This window comes from Papaver somniferum, chromosome 4 (assembly GCF_003573695.1).
Source record: "Papaver somniferum cultivar HN1 chromosome 4, ASM357369v1, whole genome shotgun sequence".
Lineage (NCBI taxonomy): Eukaryota > Viridiplantae > Streptophyta > Magnoliopsida > Ranunculales > Papaveraceae > Papaver > Papaver somniferum.
Window position 1 is genome coordinate 4331099 of NC_039361.1, and position 23759 is coordinate 4354857.

Consider the following 23759-nt stretch of genomic DNA (forward strand, 5'->3'; position numbering starts at 1 on the left):
TAGAATGAACTGCTTATCTAGTTCATTTCTCTTTTTGCTTTTCAGACATTTTTTGCGCAACACAATGAACTTAAGAGAACAGAAGAAGTTGATCAGTTTATAAGTGGCATGCCTGACAAAACCAAAAAGCTGCTCATCCCTATAAATACTGACCCACACAGTGGTAATGTGAAATCAAAAAGGCCTCTAGGTGAACACTGGCATCTGCTGGTTTTTGACGTTGGCAACTACACATGGGAGCATTACAACTCCATCAGAAAGGGAGAGCTTGGTAAGCAATGCAAGGCTGACGCAGAAAGAATGGCTATGTACTGCATGAAACACAACAACTTGTGGCTAGAATCTCATGGTAGGGAGAGATGCACCAAAATCAACTATGAAAATCTGCCAGGAGTACCAGAACAAGGAGCATTCCCAGATTGCTTGTTGTACACCTGCTATTAGATCAAGAGAAGTGTCAAGTGAACCACAAACAAGTCGCAGAGTGTGATGAAGAAAGTTGACATGATACAGAAGATGCAAGCAAGAAGAGTTGGGATGGCCTACAAACTTCTTACTGCATTAGGAGATGAAGAGAGCTGGGTGAATTTTCCAACTCAGAATTCCTTAGAAATTGCTTACTTGGAACACATTGAACAGAAAAAACTCTTTTTAACTGTAGTATATTGTACAGTAGATTACTTGTTACTGCAACAGAAAACTCTTATGTCTAATATCACCTGAATTAGCTTCTAATGTAATTGATACTCAAGTATGTTTTATATTTTCATCTATCATATTTTGGATAGTAGATAACATCAATGTTCTATCTTATGCCTTGTCTTACTGTCTAATGGATACTTTTTCATTCCAGTAATGAGCTTCATTCCAGAAATAAAGTGGGCTCATTCCAGTATTTCAGTGTTTTATCTTGCTGTCTTATGTATACCAGTTCATTTACAAAATGAACTCTATGGAATACAAGTTTATTCCAGTAAATAACCTGATTCAAAAAAATCAGTACATATCCCATTGAATAACATTATCATTTCAGTAACAATTCTAGGAAAAGTTGTGTTCATTCCTGAAAATGAAGTTCATTTCAGTAAATGAACTGATAGAGTGGTAGTTCATTCCAGATAATTAAATACATATCCCAAAGAAAATCACCTTTAAAAAGGTAGGAAAAATACCATAACCTGCTACAAAATACAATAATGAAATACATATCCCAAAGAAAATCACATTTAGCAGTTCTACAGAAAAAAAAGGGAGTTCATTACAGACAATGAAGTTCATCCAGACAATGAAGTTCATATCAAAAGTTGAAACAAAAAAATACAACCAGTACATAATCAAAAAGTAATAGAAGTTCATAAAACATAAAAAAACATAAACTAGAAATAAAATGTTCAAGCATACTACTGCAGCATTAATACACGACAAGTAGCTTTGTTGTGGTTCCCAATCTTCTTGCAATTTGAGCACTTCATAGGCCTCCTCTCCTTCTCATAGGAACTGCGAATACGCTTCTTTGGTGGTCTTCCCTGAGGTGTCCTTGGAATACCAGGAAGGACTCTCTCTTCAGGTTCATACGCTTCTGGCCTGTCATAGTTGGGAATGGGTCGAATTGCAGGAGCATAAGAGTTGCGAAAGTGGTTTGAACCAAAGTAAGGCTGAACCAACATCAACATATCAACACCACTCATAGTAATAGCAGCAGTGGCGTGAGCACGGGGGAAACCAAACACTTTCCATCTCTGGAAAGTGCACGTCATATGCATCACATCAACAACATGAGAGCTGGGAGAGTGAACCTCATCTATACCATTACCTGACTCTGTAACACTCCATGGACGCCCTATATCGACATGTGACTTGAGTAAAGCTTTATAGATGGGAGTCAAACTATCACTATAATTTCTATCGAGCTCACGCCTTTCTGCACTCATCCTCATAATCTTTATCCTGATCTCATCAACAAGAGCATCTGGAGGCAGATCCCTTTCAGGAAGAATCCAATTATTGAAAGACTCTACAATACTTGATGAGTGTGTCCCATACCTACATCCTACGAAGAAAGCATTTTCCCAGTGCTTGGGATCGATATTTCTAATGTACTTGGCAACCCAACCACATCGTATGATACACATCTCATTTAAAGCAGACTCATATTTAGCAACACTATAGCAGTATGCGGCTTTATGGAACAAATCTTGAACTTGTTTATACTTCTCATGTGATTTCTTGATAGGGAGGTTATTATTCAAATGATAGAAACATAAACTATGATAAGGGTTGGGAAAATATTTGGGAATACTTTGCTTAATCCCTTCATGACGATCAGTGATAAAGGTGATAGGACGAGAGTCGACACAGTGCTGCAAGTTCTCCATAAACCACTCCCACCCTTCAATGTCTTCTTCAAGAACTAAAGCATACGCAAAAGGAAAAAATCCTACAGAATGAAAATAACACAAAAAAGAACTAAAAGTGTCAGTTCGTTAAAAAATATCTACAAAAAAATGAAGGTTTCATTCTTAAAATGAAGTCCATTCTGTAGCATGAACTGTATAATCAAAATATTTATAACTTTTCTACACTTCATTCCAAAAATGAAGTCCATTCTGTAGCATGAAATGTAGAATCAATATCTATAACTTTTCTAGACTTCATTTTCCAACAATGAAGTCCATTCTATAACATGAACTAAGACCTTCTTCTTCAAAAAATAACAAAGTAAAACATAAATAAAGCAGCAGGAGTTCATTCCCCGCTTATGAACAGCTAAAAAACTTAACAGAGAAAGTTTTATTCATTCACATTGCTATTAAAAATCAAAAAAATAAAGGTTTCATTCTATATAATGAAGTCCATTCTGTAGCATGAACTGTATAATCAAAAAATCTATAACTTTTCAACACTTCATTCCAAAAATGAAGTTCATTTTATAACATGAACTGTAGAATCAAAGCAGCAAGAGTTCATTCCCACTTATGAACAGCTAAAAACTTAACAAAAATAAGGGTTCATTCTTAAAATGAAGACCTTCTTCTTAACAAAATAACAAAATTAACTGATAGGAATTACTTCTTCTTTAACATAAAATGAGTTTCATTCATTCACATTTCTCTTAAAAATCAAACAACAAACTAATATGAGTTATTCATAAAAGAAAGAAAATTTACCTTGGTTTCCATTCACACCAGTGGCATCCATCAATGTTCCCTTGAATCTCCCATTGAGAAATGTTGCATCACAGTAAAGCATAGGGCGAATGAACCGGTATCCTTCCATACAGGCAGCAAAACATATAAAAAGCCTCTCAAAACGTTTAGTCTCTTTATCATACTCAAACTTAATATAGCTGCCAGGATTGGTAGCCTTTATTGCTTCAACAAACCAAATAAGATCTGTATAACTTTTTACATCATCGCCATATATCTCTGCCTTAGATGTTTCCTTCTCTTTATAAGCATGATGGTATTTTACGTCAATACCGTAACAACTCTTCACCTGAGCAACCATATCATTAGGCTTTATCGACGGATTTCACTGTATTTGATCCTTAAATAGATGCTTAATCAATTTCTTCTTCACATGTGGGTTCTTCAAATTATAAGCACCACCACATTTATGCTCCCCATTGAATTCCTTGATAGAAAAGACACTTTTAGCGGTATCGATTGGAATACAGTCCAGATACGAAAGACATTCTGCATTCCTACCACACTTGCTGCAGTATTTGCAACTGTATAACCAGACTTGCTGCAGTATTTGCTGACAGCTAAGCGAACCTCATCAACACCACCATAAAAACTTGACTAACACCTTTAGAAATATCCTCCCAACCTTCAGATAAAAGAGGTTTCAATTGCTCATGACCTTCCGTCAGGTAATTAATCTTTGAAGTCTCAGTGAACCCAGTACATGATTCGTCGTCACTGAGCGACTGCGTGGAAATAACATATGGAGATCTAGAAGCAACACCATGACAAGCCTCCTCCACAAACAGATCAGAACTTGACAATTCCCTTGAACAAGCAACAACAATTAGACCATGAAGAGAATAATCACAATTGATGAGAGTTTTATCATAACCTTTGCCACTAATAAATCTTATGCTCCGAGGAGTCAAGTTTCTCCAATAATCACAAACAAAGATTTTAAAGTCACGAATCATAGTATCTAAAGAAACTTTCAACGGAATACAATCCCCTTTGTAGTACACAACAACATAACAACTGGATAAGGCCATACTGAACCTGAAAAATGAACACACTCACATAAAATAGTTCATTATTGGAATGAAGCTAAAACAAAATAGCTTCATTCAATAACATTCTAACAGATAAACAAAAGCATCAAACCCTACTTCTCAATTAACAAAACAAAAGCCTTAACAGAATGATCTCATTGATTAACATCCTAACATATAAACAGAGCAGCAACAATACTTCTTCCATGGAAAAATAAGAGTTCATTCTCGGAATGAAGACTTAAAAGAATGACTCCATTCGTTAACATCCTAACAGATAAACAAAGCACCAACAGTACTTCTTCCATGACAAAAGAAGAGTTCATTCTCGGAATGAAGCCTTAACAGAACAACACTAATAGATTCTTCCTTAACAAAATAAAGAGTTCATTACAAGAAATGAAGCCTTAATAGAATGACTTAATTTCGTTAACATCCTAAAAAAGATAAAAACAAAGCACCAACAGTACTTATTCCATGATAAAAGAAGAGTTCGATCTTGGAATGAAGCCGTAACGCTATTAATAGCTTCTTCCTTAACAAAATAAAGAGTTCATTCTAACAAATGAAGCCTTAACAGAACGACTTCATTCATTCTAATCAAAGTAAAACTTGGTTGATCTATATAATTCAAGGAAAGGATTAGCGTGAAAACTCACTAGAAACAAGAAAAATTCAAATCAAAACTCCAAAAAAAAAACACCGATCTACGAATCTGTAATTCCAAAAAATCAACTCCAACTAAATCAAATCTTCACAAAAGCCTCAATCAATCTTCAAAAAGCCTCAATCAAATCTTCTGTAATGAAAGCCTCTGAATCAAATCTTCTGTAATCAAATCTCGAATCAAGCCTCGACTTAACTCAAAATCAAACACCGTAATCAAATTCACTCTGTAACCAAATCAATCTTCGTAACCAAGTCAATCTGCTGTAAATCGAATCGATCTTGGTATCAAAAACGAAATCGATGAAGATTTCGTAAACCCTAGAAAAAAAAATCTGCAGCAAAAGAAGAAAACCGAGATCGGAGTAGGAGAGAGAAAATTTTCTTGAACTTGAAATTTATTGTTGTTGTTTCTTGTTTATATATGTTGGTAAAAGGACCAAACAATAAAATTTTAGGACCATATCATAATTTTTGCACGTGCAGGGATATTTTGGTAACAGAAAAAGAGTATTCCGTGTGGATGGACAAAACCCTAGGACCAAACTATAAATTTCATGACCAAACTACAATTTATATTACCAAAATGGACCAAACAGACAATTGACTAGATCAATTAAATTAGACTCTTTCTAATATATTATTTCTAGGACCAATTGGTATTTCCTACAAACACAAACTTCCAAACCGTAATAACAAAGAAACTGCATTTCTGAAGGCCCAAAAAAAAACCATTTAGAGCTACCCAGGGGATTGGTATTTTAAAACGGTAGGAAGCCGGAAAAAACCTTAGAGACTGAAAACCTAATTGACAACAATCTTCTCCACCTGACTTCGTAATGGGCAGAATAGCGGATCGATATCCCTTCAGCGTATTTTTCAAGAAAACTGATGATGGTAAAAGAAACAATGAGTCTCCTATGGTTAAAAAAATCTTTCATGATACTGATGATGATAAAAGAAACCATGAGCCTCCTATGTTAAATATAATACTTCATGATATACTTGATGATAAGGAGTTTATGGCAAAAGTTGAAAACAGTGCGTCTACTATGTTCCAAGAAATCGTTCGTGATACACTTGAAGATGAGCAGTTCATGGCTAAGGTTAGACATCAAGGGGTAATTTTTGTAAGAGAGATATTGAATGGTATAGTTGATGATATGGCTAAAGTTAAAGATCAAAAGGTAATTTCTGTAAAAGAGAAAGTGAATGAACCGGAAATTATGATCCCGGCTAAAAACACTGGGTTTGTAAAAGAGAAAGTGAATGAATCGGAAATCATGATTCCGGTTAAGAACACTGGGGCTATTGCGATATTGAAAGAAAAATTGGCGGATCCCTTTTTTCAAATAACGGCTCCATTGTATATCATTGCAGGTTTATATGGTATTGAAACAGCGTTATTTGTATTGAAGACAAGGAAGAGGAGGTATCTTGCTGTCTTTTTTCTTAATCTTTTTATCTTTTCTTTTCTGAACGTCCCTTTATTTTTATGAAAAGTTGGTTCTTTACAAGAGAAGAGATTCATTATTATTGGCACCATGCTGGCATATATACATATGGGATATTTAACATAACGAAATTGATATGTACATTTTGGTGAAAATGAGGTAAATTGGTAAATCATAGATGAGTTGTGTTGTCAAGTAAATAAGAGAGAATCGAAAAAACAGTATGATGTGGTTACGTACTATGATATGAGCTCCCTAATATGTACATGGGTGTCCATTCAAAACAATGACTTACACGAGCTTTATTTACATATCCATGTCACCACAATGATGAACATCGTTTGTCTACAATGATGCCTGATATCTGCTAGTCTATCCTAGTATAACATTTCTAGTAGAGGAGATAGCAATATTGTGTTCTGGGTTACGGATATTTAGTCGACTAGTTCAATGTTTAAAGATTGATGCATCGTGATTTGTTTTGTTCACCTAATGTTAAGGTTAATTATATGGTAATAGGCCCCGGACAACCCTATTTTGCAAGCTGATTTTCGAGGATAGTTAGGCACATGGGTTGCTAAGGCTTTCATTTATGGTTACTTGTTTTATTTTAACCTTTTATGACTTAAGCGGTGGAGCTGCGCCATCGGTTAGTGGAAGATACAGATCACTATCGCAAGGAAGGGCCGGAGCTGCTTCAGCACCATCACCACAAAGCAGAGGGGCTGCACCACAAACACCACAAAGTAGAGGCAGAGTTGTCGCACAACCACCACCTCCACAAGGAAGAGGCAGAGCTGCTTCACCACCACCACCACAAGAAGGCAGAGCCAGAGTCGTTGAACCACCACCACCACAAGGCAGAGGCAGAGGTTTTGAACATTTGTTGTTTGGTACAACGACAACAGTACCACAAGCACTAGGAAGAGGCAGAGGGAGGTCTGCACCACCAATGTCTCCTACAACAATTGGTAACCTGATGGATTGAGATAACTAAACAAGACACGACCTCATGTCTTCAAACCACCAAGATTGAGTTATTAGTTCACTTATTTATTCTAGTTCATTTAGGATTTATTTTGTTCAAAAGAAAACTATAGAACTTTATTTGGAGCTTCCTTTTTTTATGGGTTACAGATCACATTTCATACTAGATATAAGACATGAAATTTAACTAATAAATACATTTTGTTTAGATGATCCTTGAAACTTGTCACAAATTTCTCCAAGTATCACTAACACTTGATTCCATGATCATTTTGATTGGAGTTGTTTTTTTAAATAATCATAAATATTCTTGCTTGCTTTCTTGGATGCAGGTAAAATTTTGGACATTGTAAAATCCAATATAAACCACTATTGCACATTTGAAGCACCCATTAGTTAACTGTTGCCTGGGAGTTCTTGGTGATTCTACATCTTTACCTTTATTTTTTTAACAATCGAACCCGTACTTATATGAGAACGGAGGCATCTGTTGGAATTGTTTGTTGATATCCAACAAGTATCGTAAGTGCTCATTCACTTATGTTAGTTGGAATCCATTCAAACTGAATTAAGGTTCCAAGATTTACACAATTCAGATTGGGAATGGTTGCCGTTCCTTTTTCCCATTGAAAATGATGATGAAATGAGCCTCCTTTTTCTTTTATCTTTGTTCCTTGATAGGTAAATAATTTCCATCGCAGCGTACCATTGCCATTCGTAGTTAGCTAGGAATAGCGCATGTATGGCTTGGCAAGATAGTATCAAGATGCGACATACTTGAACCGCTCAACGCAAATTTGCAAGATAAATCGAATCGTGGGTGTATTTAAAACTACGAGTAAGTACCATTAAAAAATATCTCTTCCTAGGTAACCATCAGTCTTTAAAGACACACGTCAATTAAAAGTTCACAAAGTCTAAGGTTTTTGTTTTGGTTTAGTTTTATTAAATTAAATGAAAGATAGCAGCATTCATGAGTGAACCATAATGCCCGTGTCCACGTTGGTCCATGTCAGTCCTTTAACACCTTAAAAGGTTCTGCAACAACCACGTCAAAAACCCTACTAGCTTAGTAATAATATATTTAGTGTAATGCGGTGGTGGTGGTTTTACTAGTATTTTACATGGCTTGAACTTCTTTGGACGGTAGTGGATTCATTCGCTGGCATAACTCCTTCCGTCATAAGCTTCAACTAGTGCTAGAGAACCCAAATATTGCGATTAGAGATCTTAGTAAACTACAATTCTTGCCTCTTTTTATCATTTCTACCGTCACTTTATGTGCTTAAAACCTTTTTGCACCATTTATTTGGCTTGTTTTTGCCCGCAAAATTTTTCTTCAATACTTCTTTATGTGTTTGTGCTTAAATGCTTACGGGGCAAAGTTTTTGTACCAAGTTGTTTTGCAAACAAGTCTGCTCCATAGACTTGCCGCTGGCTTTTGGTATACCGGTTGCCTGTCGGTCGAGAAATCATGCTACGTTCCAAACAAAGAAGTGATTCTTAATGACCTTTTGGATGACCTTTCCTCTAAGTTAGAAAGCCATCTCTGAATTCTTATGGGTAAACATTGCTCTTCTTCCCTCTCTCCTCTCTAAAAACACTACTAACGAAAAAACAAAATCAACCGCCGTTCCTTTCTTGCTCGGATTTAGTTTAATCGGACTAGATCCGAGCAAGACATCCGTTTTAGTTTAATGTAGTCTTTAGTTGTTTGTTGGAAATCCCAGGGTTGTTGTAGAGAATCAGGTAGTCATGATACTTGACTTCTCTCTCTCCTATATCTCTCTTCTTCCCTGGATTGAAGAAGATCCCCTTTTCTTTTTCCCAAGTCTCATCTCACCTCATCTTAGTTTGAAGAATGGTGGTATATTTACCTACCACTTCTTTACCTCGTCCATATATTCTCTGAAACCCCGTAATCATCTTCATTAATCAAAATTGATACATAAAAACCACTTAATTTTAACCTAAATCAAATCTCCTTCAAACATTTCTTTGTAATAAAATCTTGCTCCATCAAAAAATCTTATTCCATCAAAAAATTGCTTCTACCACCCATCTCATAGATCTCCTTCACCCATCCACTACACATCCCTTCACCCATTTTCAGTTCTAAATCAACAATAGTGTTGGATTCTGATGAAGAAAAGGCATGGATCAGTTCTTAATAATCATTAATTGTGCTGGTTCTGTTGATATTCAGGGTAAAGTCCTCATTTTCAGTTCTAAATCAACAATGGTGTTGGTTTCTGAAGAAGAAAAGGCTTCCATCATCAGTTCTTAGTACTCATTAATGGTGGTGGTTTCGTCCATACTCAGGGCAAGTTTTTGCAATGGTGGTGCAAAGGGTGGCTTGGTAACGATTAGGGTTTCATCTTCGCTGGACTTCTACTTTATGGGCAGTTGCTATCCGGGTATCTGGAACTGGTCTTGGGCTTCGATGAGTTTGTGTCCCCTGGGCTTAGTTTTCTTACGGCTTGCAATTGTAAGGATTCTTTTGATCTCCTTGGTCATCTCTGCCCTTTCGATTGAAAGGTGTATCCATTTGTAATTTGCTATTCAAAGTCTGGTTGTAACAATTCTTATTTCTTCAATCAATATATTCCCCTTTCACGATCAAAAAATAAATAAAAATCAAATGACAATTTTGTTGCATTATGTTAGTTTGAGTGACGTAGTTAATAATCTCTTTTGTTATCATTCTTCTTCTTTCTCTTTTGATATTACGTGTTGGATTTGTGTTCTCACACTTCTTAATCATACATACACTGTTTGACGCTCTTTCTCTAATAAGAAAAGAAAAGCGACATATATACTAGTGTTACTGTGGTTGATCCATAGATTGGGTTAAATGACTCGCTAATGATATTGGGTCTTGGTTGGTTAGTTATAAAATTGACTGTGAATTTAAAATGAGATTTGTTTGGTTAAGCAAAGAGTCAAAGTTGGAGCTTTCCTAGCCATCATGTACAAACATGTTGGCCATGCCAAATACTGTAATTCCTAGCCCCTGCATTAACAAAACTCAGTGTCAACTCGGTTTTTCTCTGAGTTGATTTAGTGAGTTCGTGGTGAAAAGCGAGAGAAGAAGACTTACAGCTCCGAAGCAAAGACCAGGAACGAGACCTTTATGAAAGAAACCATATTTCACAGTGAAACTAAGAGACGGGTGTTCACCTGCCAAAATAGTGAATGATGTATCCAAGAGTATGATGTTCTGCTCATCCCTAGCTCACGGATGGGAGGTGTCCAAGGGATTTTAGAGGTGTCGCCAAGTTGCGAGTTGGGTCCGGTGAAATCTCCGGAATTTAGTGTTTTGCTCAGCCCTATATATATATATATATAGGGATTGTTTAAAACGGATGGAAGCCGGAAAAAAAACTCGTCGAGATTAAAACCCTAATAAACGTCAATCTTCTCCATCTTCGTGATGGGCGGCCGGCTGGCGGATCGATTTCCATTCAAGCAAATTTTGAAAAAATCTGGTAACAATACACTTGAAGATGAGAATGTTATGGTTAATAAAGATACACATCCAGAGGAAACTTTTGCAAGAGAGATAGTGATTGATGAGAAATCGGTGAAAAACAAGCGGGCTACCATGTTGAAAGAAATTGTTCGTGATATAGTGAATGATAAGGAGTTTATGGCTAAAGTTAGACATCAAGGGTGTATTTTGTTGAAAGGAATTGTTCATGATATAGTGAATGATGAGGTGTTTATGGCTAAAGTTAGATGTCAAGCGGTAAACTTTGTAACAGAGATATTGAAACGTATAGTTGCTGATATGGTTGAAATTAAACATCAAGAGGTTAAAAGCACTAGAGTTGTAAAAGAGCAAGTGAATGAACCGGAAATCATGAATCCTGTTATAAACACTGAAGTTGTAAAAGAGAAAGTGAAGGAACCGGAATTCATGATTCCGGTTAAAAGCACTGGGGCTATTGCTACATTGAAAGAAAAGGTGGATATTGCACTGGGATATTCACTTGTTCAAATGATGGTTCTATTATATATGATTGCGTTGTACATAGAATATTGTCTTCAAACAGCCGTATTTGTACTGAAGACAGTGAAGAAGAGGTATCTTGCTGTTTTTTTTTTCTTTTTTTTGAATTTCCCTTTCCAAAGTTTGTGTGCCTAGGAAACCCATACATTTGAAAATCCATGACTTGTTGTTCGTTCACATTCGATGAGAGCGTTTTATTATATGACACTGATCTAATACTTGATTTTATGCAGGTGGATAGATGTGGAAATAAAGACATCAGATTAGGTCCTTGGGAATTTCGGAACATCGAATAGCAAGTTCAGGCAAGACGAAACCATGAATAGTAAGGTAAAGTCATTTTTCCCCACTTTTTTACATCTTGGAAAAAAGTATGGACAGATGATCTTCCCTCTTTTGTTGTTAGGGAGGATGAAAAATACATAATCACATTTTAAATATGTCCAAACCTTTAAAGTATATGAAAACCAATCTTATGGGATGCCTGTCATTTTAACCTATATTTGTGTTGATCTTGTATTTATCCAAATGAATTTTAATGGTCTTGGTGTGTGATCGAGATTTTTTTGCTTGGATATACCATTCATGTCCCTTTTCGTAAATTCTTAGAAACAAGACATCTTTTTTGAAATTGGTACTGTAAGAAAATTATATTGGTTTGTGTATGATCCAACAATGTGTAAGGAATCCTAGATCAGTTTAAGTGTTCCATCTCTCCAGGTCCAGGGTCTACACTTGAGTTGAAAATTCAGGGTCTACACTTGATACTAGCAGAATGGTATCACCAGTCAGAGCAACATAGAACGTTGAAGGAATGTTTGTCTCCATAGTAGACTGTTCATTTTTTAGAACGACATATCCTTTAAAATGGCGAACTTTCTTTTCTTCACCACTATGCTTAGATCCGTCAGAGAGTGTGGAGACCATCCTCCATGAATGAGTTGAGTTATTGAATTGTTGAAAAACAAGTTAAATCTATAAACAAATGGTCAACAATGAGAACAGAATAAGGGAAGATACGCACAGGATTCACCATTGTTGACCTTATTCAAGACGATGCCATAGTTGAAGAGGTAAGAGAGAAAAATGTGTTGAAGTCGTTATAAACAATGTTGTTGCTTATAACGCTGCGCTAAATTTGCTTATGTGGAAAAGGAGAAGATTATATTGTACCTCTACTCTGCACATTGATCTAATGATTGAGAAGTTGTTTGAATTACCTCAGATGAAAAATGCTCGTCTAAAATTGACGAAAGTAGTTAACAACATGTACTTGCATGGTAACATATTTGCTAGTGAGAGCTTTACAAAGAGAGAGTCGATTCGTGACAGAAACACTCGATCCACTACTGCAAACCCCAGCATCTTTGGGAGAATGGTCTTGCTTTCTCTAATACACTTGGATCAGTTGGAGAGTATTGTCGTGGGTTGAGACTGCACCTGAGTATAGTTCTTTGATTCTTAAGAAGTGGTTAAATCGGCAAACAAAACGGTCTTTCTTTGGCTAATCAACGAAATGGTTAAATACGAATCCACTACTTTAAGTATGTTTGTTTACTGTTAAAAATACAAATTAATTTGTGATTATTATTCTAGAATAATCTTGAAGTTCCCTAGACTAGGTAAAGCCCAATACATTCTAGAGTTTTTGGGCCTCTAGAGTCTTCTTTTTAGTCACATGTAATCTAGAGAATTCTTTCTCTAGAATTCTCTTAAGGCATAGTAGATCATAGTCTCTAGAATTTTCATTTCTAGAGTTTTCTTCACTAGGCCTATAAATAGGCACTCCATGGTTTCATTTTGATCATCCACAACTCAAGTGAGTGAGTAAGTAGTAAGAGTGAGAGCTAGAGTTTAGAGTAAGAGCCAAAGTGCCTCTTTGTAAACAACTAGTATAAGCCAAAGTTGCTACACAAGCCTCTTGTAATATTTTCATTTTCATATTAATATAAGCCTCACCTTTCAATTAACCAACCTCTCTTCCTAAATACATTTCCATAAACCCATCACATTTCCGCATTGCGCCAACAAATTTGGTATCAGAGCAAACCTAACCCAGTAATCCTAAAACTCTACCCATGGCAATTAACCAAAATATTCAAGGTTTCAACTATGCCCAAAGTCTAATTCCAATTTTTGATGGTGAGAGTTACGATTATTGGAGTCTACAAATGAAGACAGTATTCATTTCACAAGACCTATGGGATTTTATAGAAGAAGGTTATAAAGTACCAGAGTCGGCAGAAACTCTGTCGTCATGGACGGACGCAGAGAAAAAGGAGTATAAGGAAAATAAGAAGAAAGATGCTAAAGCATTACTGTTTCTACAACAGGGCGTAAGCAAAGCTATTTTTCCTCGAATTTCGGTGGCAAAAACTTCACAGGAGGCCTGGAATATTCTCAAAGTAGCATTCCAAGGATCAGAAAAGGTAATCTCCATTAAACTACAAAATTTATGGCGAGATTTTGATAATTTACTTATGAAAGAAAATGAAACTATCCAGAACTTCTTCTCAAGAGTTACTGGCATAGTAAATCAAATCAGTAGTTATGGAGATACCATTGAAAATAAAAGAGTGGTAGAAAAGATATTAAGAAGCTTACCATTCAAATTTGATCATATCGTCGCTGCCATTGAGGAATCAAAAAATTTATCGACTCTCTCGGTACATGAATTAATGGGTTCACTCGAGGCGCACGAGAAAAGAATAAATAGGTTCGCGGAGCAACCATTGGAGCAGGCATTTCAATCAAAAATAAATTTCAGTGAGAAGAAAAATACAGAAGCCAAAAAAGAAAGCTCTAGAGGGGGATCATCCAACTCGCAGTATGAGAAAGGGTCGACGTCAAATCAAGGACCCAGAAATTACTCCCGCGGACGTGGAAAAGGAAAAGGAGGTTATAGAAACAACAATCAAAGGTACGGAAAAAATAACTCCTCAAATCTCCGATGCAATGTTTGCAAAAATTTTGGACATGCAACTGAAGATTGCAAGTATAAGTGCACCAAGTGTGATAAATTAAATCACATGGAGAAAGATTGTTGGCTTAATGAAGCAAACTATTCCGAGAAAAACAATTCTCAGAATCAAGTATTCTATTCCTGCCTCACCTCGCAACAAGAATCGCAAGGTATATGGTACGTCGACAGCGGATGCAGCAGCCATATGACAGGAAACAAAGAATATTTCGTAAAATTGGAGGAACAAGAGATTCCGCCAGTCAAACTTGGAGATGGAAAGTTCCAGAATGTTGAAGGAAGAGGAGTCATATCCGTACGTACAAGGTCAGGTAAAACTCGATACATATCTGATGTTCTTTATGTTCCTGGCCTAGCTCAAAATTTATTAAGTGTTGGACAACTTATAAGAAAAGGGTACTCACTACATTTCGAAGACGGAGAATGCACAATTTACGATAAAATTAATAATCAATTGGTGGCAAAAGTAAAAATGTCAGGAAATTTTGTCTTTCCTCTATCTATGCCATCAATTGAAAATTGTGCAATGAGTACCAACCATATTGACGAAGGAAAGCTATGGCATTTGAGATACGGGCATCTCAACTACAGATCCTTAAAGGTTCTAAAATCAAAAGGCATGGTAATTGGTCTTCCCAATATCGACGGTGGAGATAAAGTATGTGAAGGTTGTATTCTAGGGAAGTTTCATAGACTTCCATTTACGAAGACATCGTGGAGAGCAAGAAGGCCCCTCGAATTGGTGCACGCTGATATATGCGGTCCGACAAGAACAACTTCACTCAACAACAGAAGATATTTTCTCTTATTCGTGGACGATTATACCAGGATGATGTGGGTGTACATTCTTGAGCAAAAGTCCGAGGCATTCACTAAATTCCTAGAATTCAAGGCGTGGCAGAGAAGCAAAGTGGCCATCAATTGAAAGTTTTCCGTACAGACCGTGGTGGAGAATTTACTTCAAAAGAGTTTATCAACTACTGCAAAGAAAATGGAATTAAAAAGGAGCTCACCGTCCGATACACTCCACAACAAAACGGCGTCGCGGAAAGGAAAAATCGTACGATCGTGGAAATGGCTCGCAGTATGCTAAAAGCAAGGAAGCTACCCAACACCTACTGGGCGGAAGCAGTCAACACAGCAGTGTACATCCTTAATCGCTCGCCAACAAAAGCGGTTCACAATAAAACTCATACGAGGGATGGCATAAGAAAAAGCCTGAGGTAACTTCTTTCAGAATTTTTGGTTGTGTAGCATACTCACATATTCCATCCCAACATAGAGAAAAGTTCGATGAAAAAGGAGAAAAGCTTATATTCATCGGATATAGCGAGGAGTCTAAAGCCTATAGACTTCTAAATCCAGATACAAAGGAACTGGTAATATCAAGAGATGTTATCTTTGATGAATTCAAAGCTTGGGATTGGAATGATGAACCAGATAACCACGAGTCTCCACTACTCATCGAAGAAGAGCCATATCTGTCACACCAAGAAGAAACTCCACCAGCAAGCCCGAGATCTCCTAGTCCAACACAAAGTCCAAGCTCATCTGACTCAAGTGCCCCACCTAGAAAGGTGCGTTCCCTAAGAGATATTTATAATGTATCTAATTGTGCTTTTATAGCACTAGAACCTCAAAAATATGAGGAAGCGGCAAAAGAAGAAAAATGGAGAAACGCCATGGACGAAGAAATGCGAGTAATTGAGAAAAATAAGACATGGGAGCTCGTCAATCAGCCAGTTGATAAAGAAATAATTGGTCTGAAATGGGTCTACAAGACAAAATATAATGAAGATGGGTCAATTCAAAAGCACAAAGCAAGGCTAGTTGCAAAAGGATATTCCCAGCAACCAGGAATTGACTACAACGAGACATTCGCCCCAGTCGCTCGCATGGAAACAATTCGGATGGTGTTAGCTTTGGCAGCTCAACTCAAAATGAAAGTCTACTAATTAGACGTAAAGTCGGCGTTCCTAAACGGAGAACTTGAAGAAGAGGTGTACGTTGAACAACCTCAAGGATATATCCGAAAAGGAAAAGAAAAAATGGTATATCGTCTCCGCAAAGCACTATACGGTCTTAAGCAAGCACCGCGTGCATGGAACAGCAAAATCGACAAGTATTTCCGAGATAATGGATTTGAGAAAAGTCCAAGTGAGCCATCCACTCTAATCAGAAACAGGACGGACTTACTAATTGTCTGTCTCTATGTTGATGATTTAATTTTGCCAGTACAAACACAAGAGATGACAGAAATTTAAGAAGGAGATGATGAAAGAATATGATGACAAGACTTAGGACTTATGCGATATTTTCTTGGGAGTCAAGTTAAAACAATCTCCAGAAGAAATATTCATTTCTCAAGAAAAAATATGCGGAAAAGACTTACTGAAAAGGTTCAACATGATGGATTGCAAAACCAATTGCAACTCAATGGGTACCAATGAGAATGTTAAAATGATGGGAGCGAACAAAAGTGATCCCCTTATTCAGAAGTCTAGTCGGATCACTGATCTACTTAACAAATACAAGGCCATAGAATCGTCAATGCAACCAGTATTGTTTCTCGGTTTATGAGCGAGCCAAGAAGTTACACTATGCAGCCGCGAAAGAAGATTCTTCGGTATATCAAAGGGAAGGAAACGAGGATTGGCATCAAGTATACAAAAGAAAAAGATAATGATTTAATTGGCTTCACAGATAGCGATTGGGCAGGTTCTATTGAAGACCGAAAGAGCACATCAGGCTATGTTTTCTGTATGGGAACAAAAGTTATCTCTTGGAGTTCTAAAAAGCAAAGCACGGTGGCATTATCGTCAGCCGAAGCAGTACATAGCATCAACAGTGCAGCATGTGAAGCAGTGTGGCTAAGAAGAATAATGACCGACCTACAACAAAGGCAAATGCAGCCGACGACTATCTACTGTGACAATAGGTCTACAATTGCAATGACAAAAATCCAGTCTTCCACGGAAGGACGAAGCACATAGAGCTACGACACCACTTCATCAGAGAGCTTGTAGAAGACAAGGAAATCGAGCTCCAATTCTGTCCAACACAAGAACAAAATGCAGACATTTTCACGAAAGCAGTCACGGTGGATAAGTTCAATCATTTCAGAGAAAAGCTCAACATCACAAATTAAGAGGGAGTGTTAAAAATACAAATTAATTTGTGATCATTATTCTAGAATAATCTTGAAGTTCCCTAGACTAGGTAAAGCCCAATACATTCTAGAGTTTTTGGGCCTCTAGAGTCTTCTTTTTAGTCACATGTAATCTAGAGAATTCTTTCTCTAGAATTCTCTTAAGGCATAGTAGATCATAGTCTCTAGAATTTTCATTTCTAGAGTTTTCTTCACTAGGCCTATAAATAGGCACTCCATGGTTTCATTTTGATCATCAAAACTCAAGTGAGTAAGTAGTAGAGTGAGAGCTAGAGTTAGAGTAAGAGCCAAAGTGCCTCTTTGTAAACAACTAGTGGAAGCCAAAGTTGCTACACAAACCTCTTGTAATATTTTCATTTTCATATTAATCAAGCCTCACTTTCCAATTAACCAACCTCTCTTTCAAATCATTTCCATAAACCCATCACATTTCCGCATTGCGCCAACAAATTTGGTATCAGAGCAAACCTAACCCAGTAATCCTAAAACTCTACTCATGGCAATTAACCAAAATATTCAAGGTTTCAACTATGCCCAAAGTCTAATTCCAATTTTTGATGGTGAGAGTTACGATTATTGGAGTCTACAAATGAAGACATATTCATTTCACAAGACCTATGGGATTTTATAGAAGAAGGTTATAAAGTACCAGAGTCGGCAGAAACTCTGTCGTCATGGACGGACGCAGAGAAAAAGAGTATAAGGAAAATAAGAAGAAAGATGCTAAAGCATTACTGTTTCTACAACAGGGCGTAAGCAAAGCTATTTTTCCTCGAATTTCGGTGGCAAAAACTTCACAGGAGGCCTGGAATATTCTCAAAGTAGCATTCCAAGGATCAGAAAAGGTAATCTCCATTAAACTACAAAATTTATGGCGAGATTTTGATAATTTACTTATGAAAGAAAATGAAACTATCCAGAACTTCTTCTCAAGAGTTACTGGCATAGTAAATCAAATCAGTAGTTATGGAGATACCATTGAAAATAAAAGAGTGGTAGAAAAGATATTAAGAAGCTTACCATTCAAATTTGATCATATCGTCGCTGCCATTGAAGAATCAAAAAATTTATCGACTCTCTCGGTACATGAATTAATGGGTTCACTCGAGGCGCACGAGAAAAGAATAAATAGGTTCGCGGAGCAACCATTGGAGCAGGCATTTCAATCAAAAATAAATTTCAGTGAGAAGAAAAATACAGAAGCCAAAAAAGAAAGCTCTAGAGGGGGATCATCATCCAACTCGCAGTATGAGAAAGGGTCGACGTCAAATCAAGGACCCAGAAATTACTCCCGCGGACGTGGAAAAGGAAAAGGAGGTTATAGAAACAACAATCAAAGGTACGGAAAAAATAACTCCTCAAATCTCCGATGCAATGTTTGCAAAAATTTGGACATGCAACTGAAGATTGCAAGTATAAGTGCACCAAGTGTGATAAATTAAATCACATGGAGAAAGATTGTTGGCTTAATGAAGCAAACTATTCCGAGAAAAACAATTCTCAGAATCAAGTATTCTATTCCTGCCTCACCTCGCAACAAGAATCGCAAGGTATATGGTACGTCGACAGCGGATGCAGCAGCCATATGACAGGAAACAAAGAATATTTCGTAAAATTGGAGGAACAAGAGATTCCGCCAGTCAAACTTGGAGATGGAAAGTTCCAGAATGTTGAAGGAAGAGGAGTCATATCCGTACGTACAAGGTCAGGTAAAACTCGATACATATCTGATGTTCTTTATGTTCCTGGCCTAGCTCAAAATTTATTAAGTGTTGGACAACTTATAAGAAAAGGGTACTCACTACATTTCGAAGACGGAGAATGCACAATTTACGATAAAATTAATAATCAATTGGTGGCAAAAGTAAAAATGTCAGGAAATTTTGTCTTTCCCTATCTATGCCATCAATTGAAAATTGTGCAATGAGTACCAACCATATTGACGAAGGAAAGCTATGGCATTTGAGATACGGGCATCTCAACTACAGATCCTTAAAGGTTCTAAAATCAAAAGGCATGGTAATTGGTCTTCCCAATATCGACGGTGGAGATAAAGTATGTGAAGGTTGTATTCTAGGGAAGTTTCATAGACTTCCATTTACGAAGACATCGTGGAGAGCAAGAAGGCCCCTCGAATTGGTGCACGCTGATATATGCGGTCCGACAAGAACAACTTCACTCAACAACAGAAGATATTTTCTCTTATTCGTGGACGATTATACCAGGATGATGTGGGTGTACATTCTTGAGCAAAAGTCCGAGGCATTCACTAAATTCCTAGAATTCAAGGCGCTGGCAGAGAAGCAAAGTGGCCATCAATTGAAAGTTTTCCGTACAGACCGTGGTGGAGAATTTACTTCAAAAGAGTTTATCAACTACTGCAAAGAAAATGGAATTAAAAAGGAGCTCACCGTCCGATACACTCCACAACAAAACGGCGTCGCGGAAAGGAAAAATCGTACGATCGTGGAAATGGCTCGCAGTATGCTAAAAGCAAGGAAGCTACCCAACACCTACTGGGCGGAAGCAGTCAACACAGCAGTGTACATCCTTAATCGCTCGCCAACAAAAGCGGTTCACAATAAAACTCCATACGAGGGATGGCATAAGAAAAAGCCTGAGGTAACTTCTTTCAGAATTTTTGGTTGTGTAGCATACTCACATATTCCATCCCAACATAGAGAAAAGTTCGATGAAAAAGGAGAAAAGCTTATATTCATCGGATATAGCGAGGAGTCTAAAGCCTATAGACTTCTAAATCCAGATACAAAGGAACTGGTAATATCAAGAGATGTTATCTTTGATGAATTCAAAGCTTGGGATTGGAATGATGAACCAGATAACCACGAGTCTCCACTACTCATCGAAGAAGAGCCATATCTGTCACACCAAGAAGAAAACACTCCACCAGCAAGCCCGAGATCTCCTAGTCCAACACAACAAAGTCCAAGCTCATCTGACTCAAGTGCCCCACCTAGAAAGGTGCGTTCCCTAAGAGATATTTATAATGTATCTAATTGTGCTTTTATAGCACTAGAACCTCAAAAATATGAGGAAGCGGCAAAGAAGAAAAATGGAGAAACGCCATGGACGAAGAAATGCGAGTAATTGAGAAAAATAAGACATGGGAGCTCGTCAATCAGCCAGTTGATAAAGAAATAATTGGTCTGAAATGGGTCTACAAGACAAAATATAATGAAGATGGGTCAATTCAAAAGCACAAAGCAAGGCTAGTTGCAAAAGGATATTCCCAGCAACCAGGAATTGACTACAACGAGACATTCGCCCCAGTCGCTCGCATGGAAACAATTCGGATGGTGTTAGCTTTGGCAGCTCAACTCAAAATGAAAGTCTACCAATTAGACGTAAAGTCGGCGTTCCTAAACGGAGAACTTGAAGAAGAGGTGTACGTTGAACAACCTCAAGGATATATCCGAAAAGGAAAAGAAAAAATGGTATATCGTCTCCGCAAAGCACTATACGGTCTTAAGCAAGCACCGCGTGCATGGAACAGCAAAATCGACAAGTATTTCCGAGATAATGGATTTGAGAAAAGTCCAAGTGAGCCATCACTCTACATCAGAAAACAAGGTACGGACTTCCTAATTGTCTGTCTCTATGTTGATGATTTAATTTATGCCAGTACAAAACAAGAGATGACAGAAAAATTTAAGAAGGAGATGATGAAAGAATATGAGATGACAGACTTAGGACTTATGCGATATTTTCTTGGGATTCAAGTAAAACAATCTCCAGAAGAAATATTCATTTCTCAAGAAAAATATGCGGAAGACTTACTGAAAAGGTTCAACATGATGGATTGCAAACCAATTGCAACTCCAATGGGTACCAATGAGAAATTGGTAAAAAATGATGCGACAAAAGTTGATCCAACCTTATTCAGAAGTCTAGTCGGCTCACTGATCTACTTAACAAATACAAGGCCAGACATCGTCAATGCAACCAGTATTGTTTCTCGGTTTATGAGCGAGCCAAGCAAGTTACACTATGCAGCCGCAAAGAGAATTCTTCGGTATATCAAGGGAACGAAGGATTTTGGCATCAAGTATACAAAAGAAAAAGATAATGATTTAATTGGCTTCACAGATAGCGATTGGGCAGGTTCTATTGAAGACCGAAAGAGCACATCAGGCTATGTTTTCTGTATGGGAACAAAAGTTATCTCTTGGAGTTCTAAAAAGCAAAGCACGGTGGCATTATCGTCAGCCGAAGCAGAGTACATAGCATCAACAAGTGCAGCATGTGAAGCAGTGTGGCTAAGAAGAATAATGACCCGACCTACAACAAAGCAAATGCAGCCGACGACTATCTACTGTGACAATAGGTCTACAATTGCAATGACAAAAAATCCAGCTTCCACGGAAGGACGAAGCACATAGAGCTACGACACCACTTCATCAGAGAGCTTGTAGAGAAGGAAATCGAGCTCCAATTCTGTCCAACAAAGACAAAATGCAGACATTTTCACGAAAGCAGTCACGGTGGATAAGTTCAATCATTTCAGAGAAAAGCTCAACATCACAAATTAAGAGGGAGTGTTAAAAATACAAATTAATTTGTGATCATTATTCTAGAATAATCTTGAAGTTCCCTAGACTAGGTAAAGCCCAATACATTCTAGAGTTTTTGGGCCTCTAGAGTCTTCTTTTTAGTCACATGTAATCTAGAGAATTCTTTCTCTAGAATTCTCTTAAGGCATAGTAGATCATAGTCTCTAGAATTTTCATTTCTAGAGTTTTCTTCACTAGGCCTATAAATAGGCACTCCATGGTTTCATTTTGATCATCAAAAACTCAAGTGAGTGAACCAAGTAAGAGTGAGAGCTAGAGTTAGAGTAAGAGCCAAAGTGCCTCTTTGTAAACAACTAGTGGAAGCCAAAGTTGCTACACAAACCTCTTGTAAATTTTCATTTTCATATTAATCAAAGCCTCACTTTCCAATTAACCAACCTCTCTTTCAAAATCATTTCCATAAACCCATCACATTTCCGCATTGCGCCAACAAATTTGGTATCAGAGCAAACCTAACCCAGTAATCCTAAAACTCTACTCATGGCAATTAACCAAAATATTCAAGGTTTCAACTATGCCCAAAGTCTAATTCCAATTTTTGATGGTGAGAGTTACGATTATTGGAGTCTACAAATGAAGACAGTATTCATTTCACAAGACCTATGGGATTTTATAGAAGAAGGTTATAAAGTACCAGAGTCGGCAGAAACTCTGTCGTCATGGACGGACGCAGAGAAAAAGGAGTATAAGGAAAATAAGAAGAAAGATGCTAAAGCATTACTGTTTCTACAACAGGGCGTAAGCAAAGCTATTTTTCCTCGAATTTCGGTGGCAAAAACTTCACAGGAGGCCTGGAATATTCTCAAAGTAGCATTCCAAGGATCAGAAAAGGTAATCTCCATTAAACTACAAAATTTATGGCGAGATTTTGATAATTTACTTATGAAAGAAAATGAAACTATCCAGAACTTCTTCTCAAGAGTTACTGGCATAGTAAATCAAATCAGTAGTTATGGAGATACCATTGAAAATAAAAGAGTGGTAGAAAAGATATTAAAAAGCTTACCATTCAAATTTGATCATATCGTCGCTGCCATTGAGGAATCAAAAAATTTATCGACTCTCTCGGTACATGAATTAATGGGTTCACTCGAGGCGCACGAGAAAAGAATAAATAGGTTCGCGGAGCAACCATTGGAGCAGGCATTTCAATCAAAAATAAATTTCAGTGAGAAGAAAAATACAGAAGCCAAAAAAGAAAGCTCTAGAGGGGGATCATCATCCAACTCGCAGTATGAGAAAGGGTCGACGTCAAATCAAGGACCCAGAAATTACTCCCGCGGACGTGGAAAAGGAAAAGGAGGTTATAGAAACAACAATCAAAGGTACGGAAAAAATAACTCCTCAAATCTCTGATGCAATGTTTGCAAAAATTTTGGACATGCAACTGAAGATTGCAAGTATAAGTGCACCAAGTGTGATAAATTAAATCACATGGAGAAAGATTGTTGGCTTAATGAAGCAAACTATTCCGAGAAAAACAATTCTCAGAATCAAGTATCCTATTCCTGCCTCACCTCGCAACAAGAATCGCAAGGTATATGGTACGTCGACAGCGGATGCAGCAGCCATATGACAGGAAACAAAGAATATTTCGTAAAATTGGAGGAACAAGAGATTCCGCCAGTCAAACTTGGAGATGGAAAGTTCCAGAATGTTGAA

General features: G+C 37.3%; 2 protein-coding genes across 2 annotated transcripts; one reads left to right on the forward strand and one right to left on the reverse strand.

Moving 5' to 3' along the window:
• Nucleotides 1-1400: 1400 nt before the first annotated feature.
• LOC113271841 lies at nucleotides 1401-4237 on the reverse strand. Its single transcript, XM_026521765.1, has 4 exons — nucleotides 3777-4237; nucleotides 3580-3715; nucleotides 3168-3495; nucleotides 1401-2437 (listed from the first exon to the last, which is right to left on the reverse strand). The coding sequence occupies exons 1-4, from the start codon at nucleotides 4235-4237 to the stop codon at nucleotides 1401-1403; spliced, it is 1962 nt and encodes a 653-aa protein (XP_026377550.1).
• Nucleotides 4238-10302: 6065 nt separating this feature from the next.
• On the forward strand, nucleotides 10303-11856 carry LOC113273444. Its single transcript, XM_026523159.1, has 2 exons — nucleotides 10303-11430; nucleotides 11590-11856. Exons 1-2 carry the CDS (start codon nucleotides 10778-10780, stop codon nucleotides 11621-11623), a joined length of 687 nt encoding a protein of 228 aa, XP_026378944.1. The 5' UTR covers nucleotides 10303-10777; the 3' UTR covers nucleotides 11624-11856.
• The last annotated feature ends 11903 nt before the right edge of the window (nucleotides 11857-23759 follow it).

What these genes read in the sequence shown, in the direction of transcription:
- LOC113273444 (XM_026523159.1), top strand. Translation starts at nt 10,778, where the DNA reads ATGGGCGGCCGGCTGGCGGATCGATTTCCATTCAAGCAAATTTTGAAA. An exon ending in CTGAAGACAGTGAAGAAGAG is followed by an intron (nt 11,431 to 11,589) that starts GTATCTTGCTGT and finishes GATTTTATGCAG; the next exon opens with GTGGATAGATGTGGAAATAA.
- LOC113271841 (XM_026521765.1), bottom strand. Translation starts at nt 4,237, where the DNA reads ATGGCCTTATCCAGTTGTTATGTTGTTGTGTACTACAAAGGGGATTGT. An exon ending in TTTATGGTGGTGTTGATGAG is followed by an intron (nt 3,716 to 3,776) that starts GTTCGCTTAGCT and finishes CAAATACTGCAG; the next exon opens with CAAGTGTGGTAGGAATGCAG. An exon ending in ATAATTTGAAGAACCCACAT is followed by an intron (nt 3,496 to 3,579) that starts GTGAAGAAGAAA and finishes ATGGTTGCTCAG; the next exon opens with GTGAAGAGTTGTTACGGTAT.